Raw genomic sequence first — 27,686 nt, forward strand, 5'->3', positions numbered from 1 at the left:
ATGACTCGGAGAAATAACATGACGAGGAAGAGAAAGAAGGGAGAACTGGAGGAGCTGAAGAAGGATGTGGTCATGGTGAGGAGCCCAGGATGGTATGACCAGCCCTGTGGGAGACACCCTCAACCCTCAGCCTTTTCATCGAGGCCTGAGAACTTAACCACGTAGGCCAGACTCGCCCTCTCCCTCAAACGTTCCCCCCTCAGGGACCCAGCGCCACCACCACCTCTCCCTCACAACTCTGCTGTCCCCTCAGGATGATCACAAGTTGACCCTGGAAGAGCTAAGCACCAAGTACTCTGTGGACCTGACAACAGTGAGTACAGCCAGGCTGAGGGGGGTTCAGGGCGGGGGCAGGGGGGCGTTGGCAGGTCAAACTGCCCAGCTTTTGCTCTGGGTCCGTGTATCTGAAGCCCCACCCTGGGGACACACCTGGGGAAAGATGACACTCAGCCCTGTCAGAGTTCAGGACTAGGTGAGAGGAAGGATGGTTCAGGGAGCCCAGCTTGAACCAGGGTGCCTACGCTATGCTCTTGCCCACCATCAAGGACCAGTGAAGCTTTCTTACATGTTTCTGTCTCTCTGCATTTACTGCCCAGGAAATCAAAGTTGAGAAATTAGAAAATAGTTCCAGATTCATTTAAAAACACAAGAGTAAGCTCTCTACATATTAGTCTAGATAAAATTTTATGACAATTGCTTTTCAGGACAAACAACAGTGGCTTTTTATGCTTTGCAAACCTCGTTAATGTCCAACTTGTTGATAGAAGACAACTGGATTCTCAGACATTTTCAGTATCAAATCTGTCATGTTGACTCTGGAAAATTCCTATGTGTGCTCAAGAGAATGAGAGAGAAAATGATTTAGTAGTATCACAAACATTGTTTGGCCCTGTGGACTCCAAGAAAGGGTCTCAGAACCCCAGGGGTACCCAGCTGTTTTAAAGTAAAAACAGATCTCACCACTGTTACTATTACTATTCCAAGGGCTGCGGCTACCACCACACCCTAATATAAAAACCACAATAAAACTTCAGTCTTCCAAATTTCCAAGTTTCTTTTAGTTCTAGAATTTCTTCATTGGAGGGGCCTGAGGTAAAGACCTGGTAGCCGGAGGAGTGGGGGAGACTAGTCTTGTTTTTATCAAAAGTGTCTTCTTCAAGGCTGGGGCGTGCTGATGGGGCTCAAGGAGAGTCTGTGACTTTTGCAAACTCATTGCACTACTTCAGTGATGGAAGTTTCTGCTATCATTTTTATTTAGAGGAGGAATCACACACATGGCTAGACTGAGAAACTATGCATTGTGTCTTTCATCGGTATCTCCTTTCTGTTTCCAAGTTAATGGGTCAAAGTGTGAATCTGTTATCAACATTGTATCTCACTGGCCCAGTAACCTGCCATGACATATTGTAAATCGTCTGTTTTTATCTCCCCACCAGAGTTTGAGACCCACCTGGGTAGAGGCTATTTCTACTTTTTGGTAGCCTACCCTTGGGCCCCAGCTAGGTGTCCAAAAAGGTTTGTGAATCAGTGCATAAACGAAAACTCCCTCGGATACCCTGCTAAACGCCAAACTGCTAAGTGTACCCCTCCATCATGCAAATTTTAAAATCCATTTATCTCGCAAGAACTTCCTGAGGGAACTTCAGAGAGCTTCCTGGTCTCCAGACCCACATGGGCTGTGAATGGCAGCTTTAAGTGTGAAGTTGGATTTCCCTATTGCATCTCTCTTGGTGATTCTCTATTCCCCGTCTCTGCTCCCCACAGGGCCACAGCTCTAAAAATGCAGAGGAAATCCTAAATCGGGATGGACCCAATGTACTCACCCCGCCCCCCACCACTCCAGAATGGCTCAAGTTCTGCAAACAGATGTTTGGGGGCTTCTCCCTCCTGCTGTGGACAGGCTCCATCCTCTGCTTCGTGGCCTACAGCATCCAGTTCTACTTCAAGGAAGACCCTACCAAGGATAACGTGAGTCTGGGTCTCTCCCTGAAGATGCGATGGGTTAAAACACAGCACTATGGGGCCCTCCCTGGTGGTGCAGGGGTTAAAGCACTGCACTTTAACCCTGGGAGGAGATCCACATGGCGAGGCAGACCTCTCCTGACCCGCCCACTGCTCCCCTCAGCAGTGTACTTCGGTAATCTGCCTGTTCTGCTCCCCATTCTGTCCCTGGTGAATCCTCTCACCCTCCGCATCTCTGGCCTGTACCCCAGTTCTGTATGAATAAATAAACTTAAAAAAAAAAAAAAAAGCACTATGAAGCTATTGCAGCCACTGCAGCATGAGTTTGATCCCGACTAGGGAATTGACCCTGGTGTGGCAGACCTCTCCTGACCCACCTGCTGTTCTCCTCAGCAGTGTGTTTCAGTCAATCTGCCTGTTCTGCTCCCTATTCATCTCTGGTAAACCCTCTTACCCCCTGCGCCTCTGATCCGCACCCTAGTTCTTGTATGCACACAGAAATCTTTAAATATATAATATATATATAATATATATCTTTAAATATATAATATATATAAAACATGAGCCTGCTCTCTCCTGTGCCTCTGCCGTTCCTCTGTTGCTCCTGGGTCCTCTGGCTCAAATCTTTGATAATGAGCCCAGAACTTTCTCAGGGGTCTATGCTACCTCCTGGTTTCCCTGTTTTTGTTTTTTTGTTTTTTTTTTTACCTAGAAAGCTGATCCCCGAGAGGCCTGATGGCCCCGGAAACTTGGAGTCTTCAGCTTATCTCCCCACCTAGTCATCAAAGCACTCTGCAGTCTGTTCTTCCCAGGACTTGCGTCCCCTCCTGTTCTTCCTCCCATGTCACTCACTCTCCGAGTTCTCTCTCTCCCTCCCAGCTGTACCTGGGCATTGTCTTGGCTGTTGTGGTCATCATCACTGGCTGCTTCTCCTATTATCAGGAGGCCAAGACCTCCAAGATCATGGAGTCTTTCAAGAACATGGTGCCTCAGGTAGGGCTGGTGTGAGAGGGTCTGGTGAGAAGGGTATAGAATGGGGCCAGGTGTACAGTTGCTAAGTCTGGGGAGAATTAAATCCCGTGTGAGGTTCTGAGGGACTTTGGTGACCGGGGTGAGGTTCCTTAGATTGGGTCATGAAGTGTCCTGAGAAGACACTCCTAACTATGCCTAAACTGCGTCACCTGAATGTGCATGATCTGAAGCCCGAAAACAAAAGCATTCTCTTTTTAAAGCAAGGATCAAGAGTTTGGGGAGCTTGGTTGTTTTAATTGATGACATTAAAGACAACAATCATGGGAATGAAGGTTCCAGATTAGAGGAGATTAGGGAAACAGGACAACTAACTGCCATACCTGGCCCGAGACTAGATCCTGTGCTGGAGGAGAGAATGATGCTATAAAGGACTTAAGGGCCGCTGACAAAGCTGAAATGCAAACAGTGGACGTAAGTATTATGCAATGTTAGGTGCCGAGACCCAGAACCGTTGGGGCCCTCTACTCACCTGATTCTTAAGGGGAGCGTGTGAGTATGTTGAATAAAATGCCATGAGGGATGTCAGTCCCCCTCCTGTGGTTAAGAAAAAACAGTTCACACACAGAGATATAGAAAGAGAACCAGTGATAAAGCAGAAGGGATAGGATGGAAATCTGGGTGAAGCTTATACTTGGGCTCTTGGTATAGTATTATTCCTGGCCCTTTCCTGGGGTTTTAGATTATTTACAAATAAAAGCGCTCTCTCTCTCTCTCTCTCTCTTTAGTATTATTTTTTATTATATGTTATAGTTTATTTTTATATCATTTTGTGCATTTTTCCACCTCATTTGCAATCCCCTTGAGCTTCCCATCACCAAATCACCCATGTGCCATCACCGGGAGTCCCGGTGACAGTGCATTCAAATAAAAGATCTTTTTAAGGACCTGGGAGAAATACAACGGGACAAAGGGGTCCCTAGGCATAGGGCGTGGTCAGACACGACCACACTCGTAGGTGTGGTGCTGTGACTGGGAGCTGAGCTGTAGGACGGTGGGTCTTTCTCCTCCCCATCTCTCTCCCTCTAGGAAGCTGGCTGGGCTTGCTCAGTGAGTAGAGGGAGTCCCGGTGACAACAGGGCAGGCACCGATACACACACATTTTTTAAGCCTCTGTTTTTAATCGATTTGCAAGTGTCCCATGGGCCACTGCAGGCCTTACAGCCAAGTCTATGTGAGGATGGAGAGAAAGACCCCAACTCTTAGTGGGAGGAGCATCATAGTTAAGCGAGGCAGACAGCCACGGTGAGATCTTCGCGAAGGAGCAAAGTGTGTGAGAGGGGTATCCGAAGGAAGAAGACCAGGAACATGCCGCAGTAGGCCAGGAGCAGGATGGGGAACTGGCAGCTTTGGAGATGACCCTGTACTATCTCCCACAGCGAGCTCTGGTCATTCGTGGGGGAGAGAAGCTACATATCGATGCACAAGAAGTGGTGTTGGGAGATCTGGTGGAGGTGAAGGGGGGAGACCGCATCCCAGCTGACATCCGGCTCATCTCTGCACAAGGATGTAAGGTGAGGGGTGTAGGGAATGAGGGGGGGGGAGCCATCACAGCCTTTAGGTGCCACAGTGACCTCAGTGCAGTTAGAGAAGACGTGACCCTATTCAGAACCAAGGACATAGTGTGGTCAGTGCTAGTCAGGCATTGGGGTGTCTATTCCTGTCACTCTCTGCTCTTCAGTAATGGTGATGAGGGGGGCAGATAACACTATATCATCTGCATAAATAAATTCTTTTTCCCAAGCTCACCACCCATCCTCCCTCCCATCCCAGGTGGACAACTCATGCCTGACTGGAGAGTCTGAACCCCAGACCCGCTCCCCCAATTTCACCCATGAGAACCCCCTGGAGACCAACAACATCTGCTTCTTCTCCACCAACTGCGTGGAAGGTGAATATTGCATCCCAGAGAACCTAGATTCAAAGCTGACATTGCAATAGAGATCTTGAGAAAGCTCTATTTTCTAAAGGCAACAGCATACATCTAGTTCTCTGTCCCTTGTGAGCTCTGTGACCTCAATGGAAGGTCACAGCCATCATTTCCACAGGAGCTTAGTGGTGATCTAAGTTGCTACCCCATAGATTTTTATGTGGATCAACTGAGATAATACATATAAACGTTTAGCACAAGGCCCAACCCATTGTGAGTGCCCTACAATTGTTAGCTGTTGTTATTCCAGCTAGTGAACAAACGATGCTCTGTGAGCTGAAAACAGACAAAAGGAAAGAAAATTATTCAGCCCTGGTAGGCTGTTCTCTCCCCCATTAAGCCCAGCCTCTTACTATTCCAACAGAGGATACAGGCATTGGAAACATGAATTACCAGACGTACCATACTTTCTGGCTTTGCACTTAGGATTCAAGACATCCTTGCACCGTGAGGCACTGGCCAGAGGGGTAGCAGTAGCTCAGTGTCCTATGGCACCCTCTCCTCATCCTCTCCCATACAGTAGGCCTGCAAGATTCTGGAACACGTGAGAAAACCGTAACTCTTGATGTGTGCCATTCTTACTGGTGTAAGGTGGGAATACACCTAAAGAGAGAAAGCATACAGGCATACAGTGTACAAAATTGAAGAGTGATGCAGTAGATTTATAAATTATATACATGTAAATTAATGTTTAGGTATCTAAAAAATACATTTTTTTAAAAATTGAATGCCTAGTCTAGTGCTACAGATACTGCTGATTCCCACAATGCTATGCAAAGACACCATCCCTCCCACACATGAAAGGCTCAGGTTCAAAGAAGTTCAGTGCAGTATTCAAGAGCACAGCTCAGCAAGAAAGATGGTCCTGGATTCACACCAAAGCCCATGCTCTTTCCACAGACCTGCCTCTGAAACCAGCTTGCCAGTGACCTCTCTGGTCGTAAAACTATTTCATTTGAAAATTCCTTAAAGCATGAGAATAACATGAAGTCTGAAGAAGAATCCAACCAGTGAATAAAACATGTCTGATGATAAAATGTTAAATAATTTGAACAAAGAGCTGCAAGCCAGCAAAATTCCAAAACACTAGATTTCTTTAAAAAAAAAAAAAAGATTTACTTATTTATGTATACAAGAAGAGTGGGAGGGGAATGAGAGAATTCACCAGAGACAGAGTGGGGCACAGAACAGGCAGATGTAACTGAAATACACTGCTGAGGGGAGCAGCGTGTGGGTCAGGAGAGGTCTGCTGCACCATGTGTGTCACCTCCAGAGCCGGGGATCAAACTTGTGCTGCAGTGGCTGCAGAGAGCTTTATAGTGCTGTGCTTCACCCCTTGCACCACCAGGGAGGCCCCTCCAAACTATTTTTAAAACACACCTAGTGCTCACATTTTGGCTGGTGCTTTCATCTCATTTCAAGTCAAGGAACTGAGTCTCAGCCTTTAAGTAACTTGCCCCAGGCAAACACCTCCTAAGATGGAAAGTTGAACAACCCTTAGTCTTTCTAAAGATTCTAAAATAAGCGCTATTTCTGTAACATGTTGCTTTTCTGAGTGATTCTATTTAATAGTAGGAATTTCAACCATTATGGTAAAGCAGGAAGAATTCTTTCGAGCAAAGAAATTTTTTAAGTAGGCTGGGTTTGTAACACTACATAGGCTGCAGGTGTGCAGATGGTGACGTCACCATCTCTGCACACTGCATTCACACATACCAAACGTCTAGTTTCCATTCATCACCGTACAAGTGACCCCACTTACTTGGTTTACCTGTCTTCTTGCTTGTAACCACTCTTCTGTCTTTGTAGTTGTGCAGACTTCCTTTTGCTTATTTATTTGTTTCTTTATCTTCCATATGAATGAAATCACAGGTGTCTGTCTCTGTCTGACTTCCGTTAGCATCATCCCTTCTTGATCCATCCAAACCCATGCAGGTGGGTGGCCTGCATCATACATGTAGAAAGGCAAACACGAAGGTCATGTTCCCTGCCGACCCTGGCAGGTGGGGTGAGGGAGCACAGAGGCCTGACTGCTATGGCTTGTGCTACCCAGCAGGGGTCACACTGGCTCAGGCAGCAAGCAGGGAGGGGCTCTGGTCAGGGCCAGTATTCTCTAGTGGCACCGCAGCTGCTGACACTTACAGGATGGTTCGCTACGGAGGAGGGTGGTCCTGTGAATTGCAGGGTGGGTTGCAGCTTCCACCCAGAAGCAAAAGCCACCCCTCGTGTCCCAGTTGTGACCACCAAACATGTGTCCAGACAGGGCCTAATGTCTCATGGCAGGGAGCAGATTGAGGACCACTGGGTAAAAGGACAAGGAGATGTTGGAACAAAGGGCTGCAGCAGAGGGGTGACCACTGTTCCGAGGGACTGAGTAACTGTCTCAGCTGCTGAAGACAAAATAAGAAGGAGGGATGACTCCCTCGTGGCGCAAGGGATTAAGTCAGCACTATGAAGTTCTCCACAGTTACTGCAGTATCAGTTTGATCCCCAGCCACGGAGCTGACACACATGCACAGCAGACCTCTCCTGTCCCGCTCACTGCTCCCCTCAGCAGTGTGTTTCAGTAGATCCTCCTGTCTGCTCCCCACTCTGTCTCTGGTGAATCCTCTCAACCCCTCCCTAACCCCCACACCTCTGGCCTGCACCCCTGTTCTTGCATGCATAAATAAATAAATCTTTAAAAAAAAAAAAAAAAAGAAACAAACAGGGCCCTCCCTGGTGGTGCAGCGGGTTAAAGCACTGCACTAAGAAGCTTAAGCCACTTCTGCATGAGTTCGATCCCCGCCTGCCCTGGGGTGACCACATGGCGTGGCAGACCTCTCCTGACCCGCCCACTGCTCCCCTCAGCAGTGTATTTTGTCAATCTGCCTGTTCTGCTGCCCACTCTGTCTCTGGTGAATGCACCTTTGGCCTACACCCCTGTTCTTGCATGCATAAATAAATAAATCTTTAAAAAAAAAAAAAAGAAGCAAACATACATATACACATGCCCCAGAAGCCACATAGACGAAATATGAAAAAGGCCTCAAAGACAGGCCATAAAATCAGTCACTCCTGGAGAAGTGCAGTCACTTCAGAGATTTTGCAGGCTGGGAGACCCTATATTTCTATGAACTAAAAGTGAAAACAAACCATAACCCTCAGAGGCCTTGACTTCCTTCCTTGTAAATGACCAGTGGCAGCTCTTGCTATAGAAACCAAACCCTACAATCTCCCCATTTCGCACCTCCACTTTGTTCACAGGAACTGCGAGGGGCATCGTCATCGCCACAGGGGACTCCACTGTGATGGGCCGCATCGCCACGCTGACCTCCGGCCTGCCCATGGGCCAGTCACCCATCTCGGTCGAGATCGAGCACTTCATCCACCTGATCACCTCCGTGGCCGTCTTCCTGGGTGTCTCCTTCTTCGTGCTCTCCCTCATCCTGGGCTACAGCTGGCTGGAGGCCGTCATCTTCCTCATCGGCATCATCGTGGCCAATGTGCCCGAGGGGCTGCTGGCCACTGTCACTGTGAGTGGCTTGGGGGGGAGGCACCTGGCAGTCACCCCAGGAAGTGCAAGTCCTGATTGTCTCTTGTGTTGCTGAACCTCCCAAGTGCAGCACGGCTTTCCTGCCGCTTACACAGGTGTGGATTCCTTTAGCTCCCATATTGCACTGACTTCCTCCCCTCTCCCCCTTCTCTGGGGCCTTCTCTTTGTTCTTGAGATGTGGTGATGCAGAACAAGGCATTAGATGTTAAGTCGCCAGAGTGAGCTCCTGTCACAGTGGATCCGTGGGGGACAGCCAAGTCACTATGTCCCCAGGCCTCAGTGTATTCCTGCTCACGGAGGACGGTAAATGTAGAATCATAGAATCTTATTGGAAAGGACTTCAAAGGCCACATTAAATTCAGTCTTTCAACTGAGCAGAATGTCCAGATTAAAATCCACCTGAGATGCTTATTTCAGAGATGAGAAGTCCACCCTTTTTGTCTTGACTTATTTCATTCTTGGATTGCTCTGTTTATCAGTAGATCTTACTCTGTTGAATAGAAACATGATTCCCTGCTTGGTACCAATTTGCCCATAGGAAAAAACACAAAATGTGTCGACTTTCTCTGTTCAGATTTTGCCAGTAGCCTTGATGTCTCTTCAGGCTCTCCAGGTGGGAGGGGAGATAACCCTTTTCTCTTAGCCATTCTGTAAGCTGTTCGTACCTTGCTGATCACCTATGTGGGACTTGTAATTTATCGATATCCTTCTTAAAATAAAATGAGAATAATGCGCTGGCATGGCCGTGCTAGCATCAGGACTGGTGCAACTATATAAATAAATCGTGATTTTCCACTTACATACCCACAACCTAAAAATTCACTTGATGTTAAAACAACTTTCCCATATACCTGACTTTATGGTCAATATAACTTGCAGTCAACAAAAATCTTCTGGTAAAATGATATCCCAAGCCCTTTTCAAGGCTGCATATTCCTTCTCAATTCCATCATTCTTTCCATTCTTGATATGACCCTCCTCTCCATGGGTGACCTTACATCGCTGGACTTGAGAGAGAGGTGTGGTGAGAACTGAACTAACAGTGCACTGTGTAGGAAAGACAAAAGGATCAGGCAGTGGCAGGTTCTAGGTGTGTGTGTGTGGGGGGGGATATAGAGATCTAGAGCCCTCCCTGGTAGCACAACGGCTTAAAGCACAGTTCTATGAAGCTATCCACATGAGTTCAATCCCTGCCAGGGTAGCGACCCACATGACATGGCAGACCTCTCCTGATCTACCCACTGCTCCCTCAGCAGTGTATTTCTGTGGATCCGCCTGTTCCGCTCCCCACTCTGTTTCTGTGGGTTCCCTCAACCCCTACCCCTCTGGCTTGTATGCATAAGTAAATAAATCCCTGCTGGCGCAATGAGTTACAGTGCAGCACTATGAGGCTCTCTGCAGCCACTGCAGTACAAGTTCGATCTCTGGCCAGGGAGGTGACTCACATGGTGTGGCAGGCTTCTTTTGTCTTACCTGCTGCTCATTTCAGCAGTGTGTTTCAATCTGCCTGTTCTGTTCCTTGCTCTGTCTCTGGTGAATCCTCTCACCCACCACATTGCACTTCTGGCCTGTACCCCAGTTCTTGTATGCATAAATAAACCTTGAAAAAAAATTAGAAGTCCAGTTCTGTGATGTCCTGGTTGACAGTTCTAATTTGAAGAACTGGACACACACTTTTTTTAAACTCTGCCATACAGCATGAACCACAATCACATTCTCATTTCCTTTACTATAACCACAGATGGATTTTATAAAGACTAGGTGGGCAAAAAAGGAAAATAAGTACAGAAAATTACAATAGCAATAAAAACTATCGGATATCCAAAATGCAATGTGGTGTTGAGAAGCTAACCTCTTCTGTCCATGGACTCTCTCCCCTCACCACAGGTGAGTCTGACGCTGACAGCCAAGCGCATGGCACACAAGAACTGCCTGGTGAAGAACCTGGAGGCGGTGGAGACACTGGGCTCCACGTCTACCATCTGCTCGGACAAGACGGGCACCCTCACCCAGAACCGCATGACTGTCGCCAACTTGTGGTTCGACAAGACCATTTATGAGGCCGACACCACTGAAGATCAGTCCAGTAATTACTGGCACTTGTGGGCCGAGAGCAGGAGTGGGGATGTCTTGAGTGACCTGAGCGAGTGTGAAGGGTCCAGTCAAGGAGAAGGTCCTGGAATGTATGTGGAGAGAAGGGAGGTGTGGGGACAGACATGCTGGCTCTGAAGGGAGGCATTGGGTGGCAGAACAAGACAGGAATGGGAAGCACTTCTGTTCTGCTCCCTCCCACCCCCAGTAAAGTCTTGTCTTCCTCCCCAGGGGACACATTTCCCAAGAACTCTGCTACCTGGTTTATCCTGGCCCGAATTGCTGGTCTCTGCAACAGGACGGACTTCAAGGCACATCAGGAGTCAGTCCCCATAGCTAAGGTGCGAGACCCAGGGGAGCAGCAGGCCATTCAAGCCAGGGTATAACCGTCCCTCTCCCCCAAACTCTCTTTCCTGGCTCTCTGTGGTTTCCCTGGGACCCCTCCCACATCCTGCTCCCTCCTTCCTTGTCACCGTGGGCAAGTCCGATGCCACAGATCTGATTCTCAGGCTCACGTGTGTGAGCTCATCCCCACTCATGCCGGCAGAGGGAGACAACAGGTGACGCTTCCGAGTCTGCCCTCCTCAAGTTCATCGAGCAATCCTACAGCTCTGTGAAGGAGATGAGAGAGAAGAGCCCCAAAGTAGCAGAGATCCCCTTCAACTCCACCAACAAGTACCAGGTACGGAACCCACAGCATTAGGAGAGATGGTGGGGCAGATTCTTCGCCGGGCCTCCGGGAGCTGCCCAGCCTGCGGTGTCTGAGTCAGAGAACACCAGCCAAGAGTGAGGCTCACCTCAACAGAGGTGACCCACAGGTGGTGTGGAGGGGCGCTCAGGAGGCAGTACAGAGAGCCCTGACTCTCTGGGGGCTTTCCCTGGGGAGACAGCAGGCCTCAGAGTGCTATGTGGAGTGTGTGTGGTGCGGTTGGTCCTGTTGCCAGCTTCTGGGAGCTTATCCCTGAATGCTAGAGATTCTCCACAGAATTCGGTAGATTTGCAAGAATGAAGAATTATATTGGCCCTTGAAGGTATTTCAGTGAAATGCAGTAAGGATTGGGAAGGTGGTTAGGCCACAAATTGGGTCTCGCGGATGAAGAACACGTCTCAGAGTCGTCCTCTCATCAGTCAGCAGCTTCCCCCTCCCTCCCAGGCCTGCACTTCTGACAGTCGCCCTTCGCCCTTCGGTGGGCCTTGGGGTCTGCATGGGGGAAGGAGAGCTGCTGAGTCAGGGGAGAGCTTTATGAGAGGGACAGGAAAGCCATCATTTCCTCCCAGTAAGGACCCTGAGCCTTAGGAAGAGGGGCAGGTGGAGTGTTCCTGTTACAGGGTAGCCCGGAGTGAACTGGGCCGCCTGTCTGGGGGGTCCTACCTGCGCGCTCACAATTCAGTTACACCGCAGGCACACACAAAAGGGTCAATAACAGGTTTATTTACAAAAGGGGAAAGGAATAAGAAACAACCCAGGGAATGAGAGCGGGATACAAAGTAAGTGGAATACCTTACGGCTAGGCTGACTGAACGCACCAAGTCACACCAAGTCACGCGATCTGGAGAGCCGTTTCCCGAGCGAGCGAGTGAGCCAAAGCTAGCGAGAGAGCGCGAGATGCAATCACGTCCCTATTTATCCCCCAAATGTCCCAGAATTCCTTCCTGTTGGCTCCGCCCTTGGGTCCTTGCAGTTCTCTCCCTGGTACTGCTGGGAGTTGTAGTTTCCAATCACTGCAGTAGGGGATAGTGTCCAGAAAGCTGGAGTAGGGGGTGGAGGCCACAAGACTCTGCAGAGTTCCTTTAGGACCCTTTAGGACATCCTTCCCCTTAATATTCCCAGGCCTGGGGCTCTCCCAGCCAGGGTCTGAGTTCTCTGAGTGTCCCCATTTGCTCAGGGCTAAAATTCTCTGAGCTCATGTGCTCCCATAAAAATCAGACATACGGGGGCCCTTGCTGGTGGCGCAGCGGGTTAAAGCACAGCACCAAGAAGCTAAAGTCACTTCAATATGAGTTTGATCCCCGCTCCAGAGGTGACCCACATGGCGCAGCAGACCTCTCCTGACCCGCCCGCTGCTCAGCAGTGTGCTTCCCCGATCTGCCTGTTCTGCACTCCGCTCTGTCTCTGGTGAAGCCTCTCACTGCCCCTACACCTCTGGCTTGTACCCCAGTTCTGTATGAATAAATAAATAAATCTTTAAAAAAAATCGGACATTCGGAAATTGCTAACAGAGAAGGAATGTGACAGGCTCCCAAAACTCGATTTTGGTTTTCAAAAACACCTAACAGTGCTCATTTGGCTGTTCACAGACTGAACCTGGAGCAACCGAGATTAATGTAACCCCCAGAGAGGACGACACAGATTCAGGACACACCCCCGATTTTTATATTGGAAAGTTGCAAAGAGAGTAACTGAAGGCTTGCCTGTTAAGAAACTTAAAAAGCTTTCATCACAAGGAAAAGATAACATGTAACTACAATTAAAACCACATATAAAGGAAGAAAAGCTATAGCGATTTTGTAAAAACTGAATGACCTCTATTTTCATATTGAACACTGAGCCAGTTAAGAATTAGGGAAACAGATGTGTGGGTTTTTTTTGTCTGGGCTGGACTTTAGTCAATGTGAAGATCGGTCTCCAAAGTCCAAACTGCAAACTCCTTCCCACTTTTTTCTGACCTTAGTATCCTCACTAGACAGAAAGGAATTCTGTGTTGGCAGGAATCTGTTAAAGTTTTGGGCTGGAAAGAATACGTGTCTCCCCTCCATGCAAGTCAGAAGAAAAGCCAAATACCCATGACTTTTGTTGGGAAACCCAACAGAGTAACAACTTTGTCCTCCCAGCTTGGGGCTGAGATTGCTGGAGGGAGGATCCCAGAAACCCCCTGCGCTGCTTTCAGCCCTCCAACAGTGTTGCTGCCTGGAAAGCACTGGACTCTGCATGGGTCAGATTTGACTGCAAGAAGGGTCGTGTTGGGGTCAGGAGACCCAGAAAAGGGGCGTGAAACAGCGTGCCTGTTGTTTGTACCCTCCAGTTTTGTTTTGTTTTTATGAGTACAGAACTGGGGTACAGGCCAGAAGAGCAGGGAAAGTGAGATGATTCACCACAGTCAGAGTGGGGAGCAGAACAGGCAGATCGGTGAAGCACACTGCTGAGGGGAGCAGCGGGTGGGTCAGGAGAGATCTGCCGTGCCATATGGGTCACCTCTGGGGTGGGGACTGAACTCGTACCCAAGCTGGCTGCTGGCCGTGGCCAGCTTCACAATGCTGCACTTTAACCACTGCGCCACCAAGGAAGGCCCCGCACCCCCTAGTTTTTACTGTCCCATGCCATGCTCTCTCCTGCTCTGTCACTGCTTCCTCTCCTCCTCCAGTTATCCATCCACCTTCGGGAGGACAGCTCCCAGGCCCATGTCTTGATGATGAAGGGGGCTCCGGAGAGGATCTTGGAGTTCTGCACCAGTTACCTTCTGCATGGGCAGGAGTACCCAATGGATGACGAAATGAAGGAAGACTTCCAAAATGCATACTTGCACCTGGGCGGCCTGGGCCAGCGTGTCCTAGGTAAGGGGCTGGGGAAGTGGCATCAAGTGGTGGTTACTTGTGGGGTCAAATGTGAAAAGTTTAGGATTGGGATGCACAGGATGGGATGTGCTTAGATAGCTAAGTAACCATGACCCCTCTTCTGTGTCCAGGGTTCTGCTTCCTGAATCTGCCCAACACTTTCTGTAAGGGATTCCAGTTCAACACAGATGCAATCAACTTTCCCATGAACAACCTCTGTTTTGTGGGGCTCATATCCATGATTGACCCTCCCCGAGCTGCAGTGCCTGAAGCTGTGCGCAAGTGTCGCAGCGCAGGGATTAAGGTAAACAGCTGGCGGTCCCAGGGCCCCCTCCACTGTCAACAGTGGAGTCCCGGTAGGAAGGCTTGCACAGATTAGGTGCTTAATCATCTTGGCTTAATCTATTTCTGCTTCCTTGAGTCTATCACTTTTAGTCTTAAGACTAAAATAGGTTTATTCATAAGTTCCCTCTGAGGTTAGTATCCTGTCTTGCATTGAACATTAGCAACACCAGGCAGCTTTAAACCGGATGCCTAGGCCACACCCCAGAACTATAAATGAGAAACCATCAGGGTGAGGCATTTTTAAAGCTTTCCTAGAGATGTCACGGTACTAGGAGTGCTTCTCAAACTGAAGTACTTGGAAGTACTCAGGGACTTTGTCGGAATGCAAGTCCTGATTCAGTAGCCCCGACACAGCCTAGCTACCCGGCCTCCAGTGTTCCAGCTGCTGCCGGGGTGCTGAGCGTGCCAGGACCAGTGGTGAGCAGAAGGGGTAGAAGACGCTATGTCTATGTCTAAGTGCATCTGGGAAGGTGTGAGGGGGAGGGCCCAGTGGGCTGGGGTCTGGAGCAGGAGAGTAAGATGAACTGCTGAGAGCTGGCCCTCAATGGATAAGACTCAGTGAGCAGCTGCCCACAGATACATGTCCTGGAGCAAACGCAAGAAGCCAAAGCGTGTGGTTGAAAAGCACAACACAGCTGCAGAACGAACCCTAGGTGGGGACTCCCCTGGGGGTGGGTGGACCTTGGACTTCCTAGGATGACAGCTGCAGACATCCCCTCATTTTGAGAAGTTCTGTATCCCATTTTTCCCAGATCAAAACCTAAGATTTGATTTTCATAGATCAGATATTGATACAGCTTCCCACACACACATAATGTTCTTGGATTTGGTGGACTCTGGCTAGGGGTGGAGGGTGCATTGGAGGCATTTCATGAGAACTAGATGCTCGGTTAGAACTAGGCAAACTTCTCCCTAAGTTCAATAGCCAGTCAGGAAGCAGGATGTAGGGCATCGTTCCCAGCGAATTCCCTAATGACCTTGAGATATTTGGGGAGAGTCACACTATAACACTTCCACAGGGTAGCAGGGTTGTCTGGGACCCCCGGATGGTTCTGGGAACTCCCTCATCATATTGTGAAGAAAGAGGTTGACCTGAATTTTCTGTGAGGTTGACCCATCAGGATGAGGAATAGCATATGGGTGTGTGCTGCCCACTGGGAATTCTCAACTGAGAAATGATGGGCCCCGTTAACAAGATGGGCCTGTGGGTGGGGACACCCAGACGGGGACACAGGTGGCACAGGCCAGGAGCCTACAGATCAGGGTACAGTGACTGAGCAGAGCGGCCCAGGTTATCTGAGACAATCCTCAGTAGCCTGAGCAGGTCGCTGGAACAGGAGGAGGTTTCTGGGCTAGACCTTGTTCCAGGCACAGGTTCATGGGTTTCACAATAAGTTCTTATTCCTTCTGAAACTTCAACTGACAGAAATCTGGCAGAGCTGCTGATTTTGAATCACTCCTGTCTTCTCTGTAGAGAAGATGTCATGCATCAAGGGGACGGAATGGGGTGTGGACATACAGTGTCCCGTAGGGCAGGTCCTTCCAGAGTCGCCTCCATAGTAATGCTGAGAAAGAATGGATAGATGTCACCAGGAAATGAAGTGGGGAGGAGGGGTGGCCAGGTAGAACCCATGCTCAGGCCTTTGGAATAAGTGTATTTTAGAAATTAAAACACAATAATCCCACTATATTTGCTACTTGTGGGCCTCCCTGGTGGTACAAGGGTTAAGACTCAGCACTATAAGCTGTTGGCACCACTGCAGCATGAGTTCCATCCCCAACCAGGAAGCAGACCCACACTGCGCAGCAGACCTCTTCGGTCTCCCCACAGCTGTGTATTTCAGTAGATCGCCCTATTCTGTCCCCACTCTGTCTTCAGTGAATCCTCTCACCCCCGCCCCCACATCTCTGGCCTATACCCCAGCTCTTAGATTAGATAGATAGATAGATAGATAGATAGATAGATAGATAGATAGATAGATAGATAGATAGATAGACAGACAGACAGACAGACAGACAAATAAATCTTTAAAAATATATATTTTAGCTAGGCCTGTGCTATGACCTATTTGCTCCAGGAGCTGCAGCCCTGCAGCAGCTCACAGCCACATCACACCGCTGGGTGTTTCTCTCACAGGGCTGACCTGGGGGATGAGGGCTCAAAGTCACAAGGGGATAGCTTGCAGGGCTGCATGAGAATGTCAGAAGCAGAGTCAGCACCAAGAAGTTGAAAATGAAATTCCTTTAGTACTTGGCAAATTCCAGAAACTGCTAGATGCCCTTTACCTCAAAGGGAGTCATTCTCTGCAGAACTGGCTCCCATTGTACGGATGCAGCGCAGGGTGCTAAGCTGGAGTCCCAGAGCTCACTCTCGGGGTGATGGGCTGTGCTGTATTTCTCTAGCTTGGTGTGAAGGTGGCACTGCCAGAAACTAGCATGGAACGTTTGGGGTCATGCAGGCTAAGACCTGGAGTGGGTCAGTTCTCCCCAGAGCCTCACCACCCCCCATGCCTTCCAGGCCCAAATCAAGAAAGGCCCACACCCCACATGCACCAGGCAACTGGTGTTCATGGACACTGGCGTGATTCCCGAATCATGGCTTTGTCAGGCCCCGTTGTGGGGCCGAGGCTCAAGCTCCTTCAGGCTCTGAAAGAGAACACATTGGTCTTCCCAGGGCCTGCTCCCAAGCACTCAGATGGTGCAGTCAGTCAGGCAGTCTCCTCCTACCTCCAGTCAGAGCCAAAAAATCTGCTTGAGGGCACCAGGGAAGGTGGACACGGCTCTGGCAAGTGACCATCCCCACATTCGATTGTTGCTTGTTGAGGAATTGCTATGTGCTGGACAGGAAAATGAACAAAGGGTCCAGACTCAGCCTCACTCTGCACAGCCCTGGGGCCCTGGGGGGACAGACAAGCCCTCACCAGATATGTGGGAAGTACTGGGAGGAAAGGAAGAAATGCGGACACGTCAGGAAAGTGCAGAGCACGGGCCCAGCCTTGGGGTGGGAACAGCTAGAACCAGGGCTAGAACCACGTATCCAAGAAGAGATGGGAACCCAGAGATGGGGAGTGGCGGGTGCACAGGAGGAAGAGGATGGGTGGAACGAAGACCCGTATGTACCAAACTAGGTGATGCTTTGCTAGGCAGATGGATCATTCCAGATGTTCCTTCATTACCACCTGCTCTATGTGTAGGTGTTTCTGTCTTTTCATTTAATGAAGCACAATTGCTTCTGGGGCAATTAAATTCTGAATATAGTAATACACCCAAATTCCTGACTTATTCCTGGGAAAACTAGAACTGAAGTTGTCCTCATACACTCCCAAGAGTTGACACCACAGCAGTAAGATTTTGATCTACAGGACATGTTGTTGGGAATGAGTTACCGCCCCTCACTGTGGGATGAAAGCAGAGCTCTGTTCGTTCTTGAAGGGTCCAGGACTTCTCCAAAGATAACTCTGCCCCTCTTCCCCGTCCTCTCAATTAGGTGATTATGGTAACAGGGGACCATCCCATTACAGCCAAGGCCATTGCCAAGGGTGTGGGCATCATCTCAGAAGGCACCATGACGGCAGACTCCATTGCAGCACAGCTCAACGTCCCGGTCCAGGAGGTCGACAGGAGGTGACGTGCACTCAGACCTGCCTTTCCCCTACTCTTTGACTTAGCCAACCAGGTGCTGCTTAGGGAAGTCCTTGGGGCCTCCAGAAGGCAGGGAGTCAGGGCCTACTTGCAGCAAAGCAAAACATGTAAGAAAGTGGCTAAGTCAGCTGTAGTGCGAGGGGCTTTCAGAGGAAGAAGAAATAAAGGCAATGAGAGGAGGAGGCCCGGTCCCTGGGGAAGGGGGCAGGGGACAGTAAGGCCCCTTGGTTGCTCCAGTACAGTTGGCTGGCAGCAGGGCCTGTGAGGTCTCCACACTTCCAATGAGCCTTTTGAATTCTCTCCCTGAAGTAAGGTCTCTGCCATTGTGATACACGGCTCAGAGTTAAGGGACATGAACTTGGAGCAGCTGGACGAGATCCTCCGGAACTACACGGAGATCGTGTTCGCGCGGACGTCCCCACAGCAGAAGCTCATCATCGTGGAGGGCTGCCAGCGGCAGGTGAGTGGACCAGGAGCCCTGAGGACTCTGGCAGGAGTCCCAAAGCATGCAGAAGGGTGTACTTGCCAGTCTCAGGGGGCTCCAGAGAGTGTGTCTGTTCACTCCTAAGGTGGGCATCAGCGTGGTCTCACAAGCCTTGGTATCTCAGGAAGACTGGGAGAAGGAAGACAGAAAGCTAAATCTCACGTGATTGCATCACGAACCAGGGTTCGTGGGGTGGAGCTGCTCTTTGGGATGGGTCTGCATCTGATATGGTGTTTCGCCCCTCTGGCTTCTCCCAGGGAGCCATCGTGGCGGTGACCGGAGACGGCGTGAACGACTCCCCGGCGCTGAAGAAGGCTGACATCGGCATTGCCATGGGCATCGCGGGCTCTGACGTCTCCAAGCAGGCGGCCGACATGATCCTACTGGACGACAACTTTGCCTCCATTGTCACTGGCGTGGAGGAGGGTGAGGAGGGGCAGAGGGTGGGTTTGGATCATCAGACTCAGGTGGGGCTTGTGTAGTGCTCCCATTCCCTTAGGCCACCATCCAATCTGCATGAGTCTCTACAGACTGGAAAAGAATCCCTGTAAGGGGCCTCCCCAGTGGCAGAAGGGGTTAAGTCTCAGCACTATGAAGCTATCCGCAGTCACCACAGCATGAGTTCAATCCCCAATGAGGGAGCTACCCACATGGCACAGCAGATCTCTCCTGTCTCGCCAGTTGCTCCCCTCAGCAGTGTATATAACAGGATCTGCCTGTTCTGCTCCCCACTCTGTCTCTGGTGAATCCTCTCACTGCCAGCCCTCCCCCCCCTCCACCTCTGGCCTACACCCCAGCTCTTGTATGAATAAATAAAATAAATCTTTTTTAAAAAACACTGTAAGGGCCCTCCCTGTTGGCCTAATGGGTTAGGATGCGGCACTGCAAGCTGGCCGCAGCCGCTTCAGTGCAAGTTTGATCCCTGCCCCGGAGGTGACCCACATGGCACAGCAGACCTCTCCTGACCCACCCACTGCTCCCCTCAGCAATGTACTTCATCATCCTGTCTGTTCCTCTCCCCACTCTGTCTCTGGTGAAGCCTCTCACCGACCCTGCACCTCTGACTTGTACCCCAGTTCTGTATGAATAAATAAACCTGAAAAAAAAGCACTGTAAGACAAAACTGTGCAAATTAGATTCAGCTGGCACTTAAGACTATTAGCACTGCTGGTTGCTGCTTGGTTAAGGGGCTGTGACTCTGGATAGCATGGTATCATCTTTCTCCCTCTTGGGAATTCCAGTGTGTGAAGAAAGTCCAAGTTGTAGCCACCCCCTTGGGTACCCACAGTCTCAGGAGGCCACTGGGAAGCTCCTGCCTGAATAACTATACCCACAGCAGCTGGCGCCTGCTCTAGGGACTGACCAAATTAAGCCTTTTTCCTAAAGAATTCTGAAGACAACATCACACAGAATCCTGCACCAGGCTCCCTGCTGTCTGCTTGGAGCTGTCGCACTAAAAACCTTGACAGTCCACATAATACTAATAGCTCCTATGCAAAGAGACCTTGTGTGGTCTTGACACTTACTCAGTTTTTGGTATCCACTCAATTCAACGAATTTTTTTGAACACCAATTGTGTGCTCAGGCACCTATCCCAGATGCTGTGAATACACTATAGAATAAAGACGCAGAGCCTGTAATTTAATTCCTAGTGGAGGGAGACAGACAATAAAGCAAATCTTGTAGTAGATTAAAAGAAGTTAAGCACCATGGGAAAGAAACAAAGCAGGGAGAGCAGAAGGGTTACAGTTTTCTGAAGGGCCCTCAGGGAAGGACTCAGCCTCCTGTAAGGAGGAAGCAACAGAGAGCAGAGTTGAGGGCGCCCCAGGCACAAACTCCACGTGGACACTTTCCACTTCTGCCTGATCTCCTAGCAGCTTTATATTAGCATTCTCAGATAGCTGTGAGTACTAGCCAGGCCCAACCCTGCTTAATTTTCAGAGATCAGATGACATTGGCCATGTTGAATCCAAGAACAAAGAGTACACAGTTAAGGCATGCTAATAAGCCAGAGCTCTAATTAGTATTCACACGATATAGAGGCAGAACCGAGACCGCCAGGGTCTGGGAACCCCAGACCTTTCTTTGACGGTGACAGTGTGTGGTAGCGTCTGGGAGCTGCTTTGTGGCGGGTATGCCCTCTCTGTTCCTCACATAACACTGCTGTCCTCCCCAGGCCGCCTCATCTTTGACAACCTGAAGAAGTCCATCGCATACACGCTGACCAGCAATATCCCCGAGATCACCCCCTTCTTGCTCTTCGTAATCCTCAGCATCCCCCTGCCTCTGGGCACCATAACCATCCTCTGCATTGACCTGGGCACAGACATGGTGAGGCCCAAACGGGGACCCAGTCTGAGAGCCTGGAAGATGATGGAGGAGCAGGCACAGTCGGCGTGAGGGAGGGGCTGAGTGTCCTTCTGAACTCTGTGTCCCCCACATGCCCACCTTCCAGGTCCCTGCCATCTCCTTGGCTTATGAGTCAGCTGAGAGTGACATCATGAAGAGGTGTCCCCGGAACCCCACATGTGATAACCTAGTGAACAACCGTCTCATCGGCATGGCCTACGGACAGATAGGTGCGGTCCGCGGGGTGGGGTGGGGTGGACAGACTGCTCCCGTGAGGTACTGGAGCCAGATCTGGGGAGAAGTTACCATCAGGTGGCTAGTTCCCAGGACCACAAGGAACCACTCGTCTTGCCTCTGCCCTTAAGAGTCCAGTCAAGACAGAATAAACATTCATGCAATGGCAGCCCCTTCCCAGGTGCAGATCAAGAGTGTGAATAGGCCCTCCCGCCCCCCGCAGGGGCACATAGCGGAAGGCTGTCCATGCACAAGAGTGGTCAGCGAGGCCTCTGGAGGACACAGGACCAAAGCTAGTTGCTGGAGGACATGCCTCAGGGGACAGAGTGCAGAAGACAGGGCAGCTCCCAGGCCTCATTGTTGAAAAGTGAATCAGTCCAGAGTGGGGCTATATTCCTGATGAAGCAGCAGTGGAAAGTGGGGCGCTGGGCATAAATAGCGTTTCCCTGGGTCCAGCCTTGAATGCCATTGAGAGCCATTAGGAGCTATTGTTCTTGAGTTGCCAGGTGCAATGGGTATTTCCAGCATTAGATGAAGGATGGACAAGGAGGAACCTGGGGCAGGGGAGACTAACACCCCAACATCTAGCAGAGGGAGCTGGTGGGACAGGCATGTTTGAGAGCCAGACCTGGCTTTGAATCCTGGTCTCTCCACTGCTCCCTGTACGACCCTGGTGCTGCCAGAATATTCATTCTTATCTTCCCACTTGGGAAACACCGTATTGTGAGGCTCCTGGGCCTCGGCAGGGTGCATGGCTCTGCAGGTAACATGCAGAAAGTCAACTGTCACCATGATCCACGCAAGGGGTCAGAGGCTTTGACTAAGGGGCACGTGGGGGAGAGGTGCGTTGAGAACGGGGACTTGACAAGCTTCTAACGTCAGAGCAAGGACACTGAGTCATGCGTGTCACTCAGTGGGAGAGGGAAGGAACCCCTCCAAGGCCCTTCAGGCTGTAAGAGTCCAGAGAATCCTCAAAGAGGATGCTCTGGGTTAGAGTTCAGAAACAAATGTCAGGGGAGAGGGGATGGGTCCCTGAAGGCAGGCACCCTCAGCACTGCTGCTCACACGCCAGCTGGTGAGAAGCGAGTCCCGGCCACCGCCCCATCTACCATCTGCCTCTGTGACACCCTTCTCTGAACCGGTTCCCTATTCTGTGACTCCCACACTCCCAGGGGTGATCCAGGCACTGGCTGGATTCTTCACCTACTTTGTGATCCTGGCTGAAAATGGTTTTAAGCCCTTTGATCTTCTGGGCATCCGTCTGGACTGGGAAAATCGGTACTTGGGTGACCTGGAGGACAGCTACGGACAGCAGTGGGTGAGTGGGTCAGAGCAGTGAGAGCGGCTGAAAGAAGACATGGCAGGGCAGAGGGGTTAGTCCGAGTTTGAAGAGGGAGAGAAAGGAGGCCCCAGCCCCACGCGCTCACTCTTTGCCTCCTTCAATGTTTGCCCTGTCTCCAATCACCAGCAGGTATTCTTCTCTCTATTTGCCACGACTTCACTGCTGTTCCTTCCTGCTGTCTGGTGTCTGACCTTTCCTTTCTAGATCTTTTTTGCCCCCCCCCCAAACCTGAAGTCTTCTTTGTCCATCCACTTTTGAGGGCTTCTTTCTGCTTTACCAGGTTCCAACCATCATTGCCTCCAAGACCAAGAGCTGGGTCCTCTCCTCTGTGACATGGCCTCCCTCCATGGAATTTTAAGTCTGGAAGTCTGTTTTCTTCATTGATCCTTTCCTCACTCTAAACTCTTTAAACGTAGAGAATTCCTCTCTATAGTAGTCTCTCCTAATACCCAAGAGGAATGAGGCCCAAAGTTCTCTGACCAAACCAGGTGTTCAAGAATTTTAGCAAGTAGGCTTTTTTTTGTGTGTGTGTATCTATGAACATTCCCATCTGCATTTCTTGGACAGTGAGAGAGGTGATACCAACTACTGCTGGAATGGAGGACACCTTACCCCTTATCACCCTATACCTGAGGAAACTGACTGGATTTAGTGACCTGCTTAGTCCCACCATGGATCCCTAGAAGAGCTGAATGAGGATTCTTAGATTCCTGCCCAGCTCTTTCCCTCTCACCAAAAACAAGCTAAGCGCAAATTTGCAAAACATGTTAAAACAAGGTTGTTGGAAAGATACCCCCCAAACACACTTGGTTCCACTGGCTAAGACTCATGCATCCAGCAGACACCACTGTCCCTGGCCACCAACATCACTTCAGCCCAGTGGAGCCCACCATCTTGGTCATCTTGCAGTCTGTCAACACATCAGTCGTCAAAACTCAAGCCCTTATTAGAGTCACGTCTGATTCCATCTCCCTGCTGTCAAGAAGCAGTTGACACACTTATTTATAAATGAATTCATAATATGAACATAAATATAAAATTAACTTGAAGTAACAAGAACTCCCCCTTCTACCAAAGACATCTTAGGGTATACAAACTGCTTGTGCACTGCCGACCCCATGCCGTGTGGTTTGATATGCAGTCTCTCCTTGGTCAGTGATACATTATTTTCAAATTCCTTATTCAATCTACAAGTCATTTATTTATAAACCTGCCCTTCTATGTTTTAAAGCATGGATATTTTCCCTCGAGTGTCATGTGCCTGTGTTCTCACAGTCGTTGTCTTCCCAGAGCCCTTGGGGTCTCTCGCTGTGCTCCCCCTCTCAGATCTCCTGGCATCTGTTTCAGTGATGCTCAGTGTAGCTGTACAAAGGCACACATGGCTCAGAGCTGAAGAAATCATAAAAATAGCCTCATCTATGCACAGCTGAGCCTGGCATATGAATGCAAATATATTACCATGCGTTTATGAGCAAGTAGGCCACGGAAGTTTTTCTTATCTGGTACCTTGTTATGTTCAAGGCCCCACAAGACTGACATAATTCACAGTATCCCTCCTAGATGCTCCGAATGATCTTATGTGAATGGATGGATGGATGGATGGATGGATGGATGGATGGATGGATGGATGGATGGATGGATGTGAGATGCTTTCTGGATGCCCCTCTGGCTCTCCTCCCGCCTGCATGCACATTTGGTCCCTGTCTTCCTGACAATTTCTTTCCCCTGCTTTCCTCTCCAAGCCCACCTTCCCCACACCACTCTTCTTAGCACTTTAACAACTATGCATTGAGTCCTACTGCATGTATTTAATGAATGAAGCACAGGAGGGAGCTGCAAAGATAAGCAAGAGGAGGTCCTTGCCTGAAGGAGCTTCAAACAGGTTACACTCAGACAGCAACCTGAAAATGCTGGGGCCGAGGGGATATACTCAGGGATGTGGCAAGGTGCAGAGGACCCTAACTTGGCCTTCAAGGGTGGGGAGCAAGAGAGGGAAGCAGCCTTCAGCAGTAACTAGATCTGCTCTGTCACCAACATCCCCTGCCCAGACCTATGAACAGCGGAAGGTAGTGGAGTTCACATGCCACACAGCCTTTTTCGTGAGCATCGTGATCGTGCAGTGGGCTGACCTCATCATCTGCAAGACACGCCGCAACTCTGTGTTCCAGCAGGGCATGAAGTGAGCGCTCTTCAACACCCCAACCTCTCCCAGCTTTGCCCCCTTCTTCTTCCCCACCCCATCTCCAAATGCCTTTAACCCTTTCTTCCCAAGAAACAAGGTCTTGCTCTTTGGGCTCCTGGAAGAGACTCTACTGGCTGCTTTGCTGTCCTACACTCCAGGCATGGACAAGGCCCTGCGAATGTACCCGCTCAAGTGAGTAAGGAAGGAGTGTGGGCTGCTGGGTTCCTGGGGGCTCAGGGAGATCAGTGAGGGGAAGGCGAGTTTGACTAGAAAGTCACAGCTGGGGTGTAATGGTGAGACTGCCCTCAGCCATGGACATGGAGGGAGCTTTATCTGTGTGCTTCAACAAGGGTGCCCTATTTAGGGAAGGTTAGGGCTGTGTCTCATGACGTGATGCGACCCGCCAGACACAGAGGTGGCAGACTCCCCAGTGCCCACCAGTGGCTCCCTCTTGATGAGAATGAGGAGTGTAGCTGCTGATTGCTTGGAGCTGAAAACAATCATATAAAATAGCCGCATCTGTATGTGTGTGTGGGTGGGGGGAGGGGAGAGCAAATAGGCGGCCATGTGCCTAAGAGCAAACAGCTACTGAGAATGTTATTGTCTGGCACCTTGATTCAAGTCCCAAGTCTGGTTTTGGTGTCTTTTGTTTTGGTTGGTTTTTCCGTTAGTGTGTGTGTGTGTTGTGAAAAAATAAATCTATTTAAAATGTACAGAGATAAAGCAAAATTCCTACCCCATCTTCGCCATCAGCTTAGCATGCACCCTCCTACGCACACCCGTGGGTACGCACTTCCTCTCCTCTCTCTGCCTCACCGCGTTTTGCATGGTGCTTGGACCAGTGCAGGTGCTCAGTTAACGCTCAATAAGAGACACAGCGCTTGCCTTCAGTACAGACAATCCCAGGTTTGAATTTCCAGTCTCCTGGGGGCTTGGACACGGATATTACATTCTGAGCTCAGGCTCCTGCAGTCCTGGTTGTGCACACCGAGGTGGTGAGCCGAGCAGAGCTCGGTGGGGTGGGGGCTCTGTTGGTAGCGGCTGTGGTTCCTGCTGCGGATGTCAGCATAAAGGACTGGTAAGTGCAGTCGAGCATGAGCTATGCTCCCAGGCCCTCTGTGTATGTCTCCACCACAAAACTCCTCACCTCATATTGAGACTGTTTATTGTGTGTGTTTATGTGTCCTCATTCCCCTGAGCACCTTGAAAACCAAGACCATCTGTCATCGTGTTTATTTCCCCAGGACCTAACACGGCCAGAGTAGACACTGAAGGTTGTTGAGTAGTGACCGTGTGCATGTGTCTGTTGGTGTGTGTGTGACTGTGTGTGTGTCTGTGTGTGTCTGTGTGTGTGTGTGGTGTGTGTGTGGCGCTCATGCATGCGTGCCACGGCTTAGCCCTGTGCCGTCCAGTCTTGTAACTGCTGCTCTTCAGTGGCTGCTGAGTTCTTGAAGTCTGGAGAGTGAGACTGAGGAACTGGATTGCGTATTTTAGTTAAAAAGAAAGACAAAAGTTGTGTCAAATATTATATTCAATACCTTGACGTTTGGGTCAGTCTACATTTCTCTTTAGCTACTGAAATTTACTGTCTGAGTTGAGATGGGCTGTCAGTGTAAACTATTCACTGGCTTTTGAAGGCAGGATTAAAAAGAATGCAAACAATCTCAATCTATCACTTATATGTTGTGATAATAACCTTTTTTAATCAGTTAAATAAATATATTAGTAACATTAATGGCACCTATTGTTGCTTTTTTTGGCTGTTACTTTCTTTAATGTGGCTGCTAACAAAGATTGCTCATTATATATGTCTTGCTCATTATTTACGTCTATGGAGCCACACTGGTGTGAGCCAAGATGGCCTAGACCGTCCCAGGTACAGACGTGGTTCTGAGCCAGCCCCTCTGAGGTCCACCTTCCTGTTCTCAAATTATAGAAGCGTGTTAGGCAGGAAAAACCATTCCCCTCTTTGCAATAAGAGGAGTGTGTCTGTTCTGGCATCCTCCTCTGACCTCTTCTTTGTCGGGGAGAGGCCTTTAGTGCCCAGGGCACAGGTGGGCCCTCTTATCAGCCCCATGAAAGGGGTGCCCTCCGCTGAGCCCTGCAGGTACCCCCACACCACACTTGTCACAGTCTGTTACCACTGCTAACACTGCTTCCATGGCGCTGCCGTGGCCTCTGCCCATGGTCCAGGCTCTGCTGTCCTCCAAGACTGGTTGCCCCCCCACCCCGCTGTCCCTGCACCCAGCACAGCCTGGCACCCAGTGAGCACAATAGGCAACTCTCACCCTGTGCTGCCTCGCACCTGCCCCGCTCCTACCCCCACCCCACAGCTCCTCCCACTGACAGTGCTTGCTCCCTGCAGGATATTCTGGTGGTGCTGCGCGCTCCCTTACAGCATCCTCATCTTCATCTATGACGAAATCAGGAAACTCATCATCCGGACGCATCCCGGCGGTGAGGCCTCCTCCTTCTGCCCCGTGACTCCCCTTGTGCCAGCTGCAGGCTCCCTGCCATCCTGTGACTTCCCCCAGGCTCCCTGCTGCCATCCCAACTGCCTCTGCTACCCCCACACTCCCCTGCGCCTCCTCCCAAGCCCCTTGCCTCTATTCCCCCAGGCCCACCTGTTGCTGCCTCCGCCTGCATCCGTTCACCCTGGCCCCTTCTCTCGGCAGGCTGGCTGGAGATGGAGACCTACTACTAGGTTCAGCGGGGAGAGCCCCATATGACAGGGGGTTCAGGGGCTTGGGGTGATGGGTTTGCTGCTGACAACAGAGACGACGTGTGAGATGGACAGGGCCTACCTTGGACGAGAACCAGCTGCTCTGGGGTGAACTGGGGCGCCAGGGGCCAGCAGTGAAGAGCCAGCGGCTGAGGCCCAGCATGGGGAGGGCTCTGTCTTTTGGGGCAGCCAGTCAGAAGTAAACGTTGAGCAGCTCTCATCTGCCGACGTGTCCATCTGATTCTTGAGCTTGGGATTTCAGTGACATCCCTGCGGGGATTACCACA

General features: G+C 50.2%; 1 protein-coding gene across 3 annotated transcripts; it reads left to right on the plus strand.

Annotated features, from left to right (window-relative positions):
* ATP1A4 (ATPase, Na+/K+ transporting, alpha 4 polypeptide) lies at positions 1-27,608 on the plus strand. 3 transcript variants are annotated; one of them, XM_004688373.2, is made up of 22 exons: positions 1-75; positions 254-313; positions 1,765-1,968; positions 2,842-2,955; positions 4,371-4,505; positions 4,765-4,882; positions 8,168-8,436; positions 10,344-10,542; positions 10,779-10,888; positions 11,095-11,229; positions 13,910-14,099; positions 14,231-14,403; positions 17,932-18,068; positions 18,396-18,546; positions 18,828-18,996; positions 20,747-20,901; positions 21,026-21,149; positions 22,326-22,471; positions 24,544-24,674; positions 24,768-24,869; positions 27,043-27,134; positions 27,353-27,608. In XM_004688373.2, exons 1-22 carry the CDS (start codon positions 1-3, stop codon positions 27,379-27,381), a joined length of 3,018 nt encoding a protein of 1,005 aa, XP_004688430.1. In that variant the 3' UTR covers positions 27,382-27,608. The 3 variants fall into 3 exon arrangements, with proteins under 3 accessions (XP_004688430.1, XP_004688431.1, XP_004688432.1); XM_004688374.2 differs by having other exon boundaries at positions 41-75; positions 10,776-10,888; XM_004688375.2 differs by lacking the exons at positions 1,765-1,968; positions 2,842-2,955 and adding an exon at positions 1,261-1,277 and having other exon boundaries at positions 58-75; positions 254-317.
* Positions 27,609-27,686: the final 78 nt, after the last annotated feature.

This window comes from Condylura cristata, unplaced genomic scaffold (assembly GCF_000260355.1).
Source record: "Condylura cristata isolate star-nosed mole 26May11 unplaced genomic scaffold, ConCri1.0 scaffold00024, whole genome shotgun sequence".
In the NCBI taxonomy this organism is placed as follows: domain Eukaryota; kingdom Metazoa; phylum Chordata; class Mammalia; order Eulipotyphla; family Talpidae; genus Condylura; species Condylura cristata.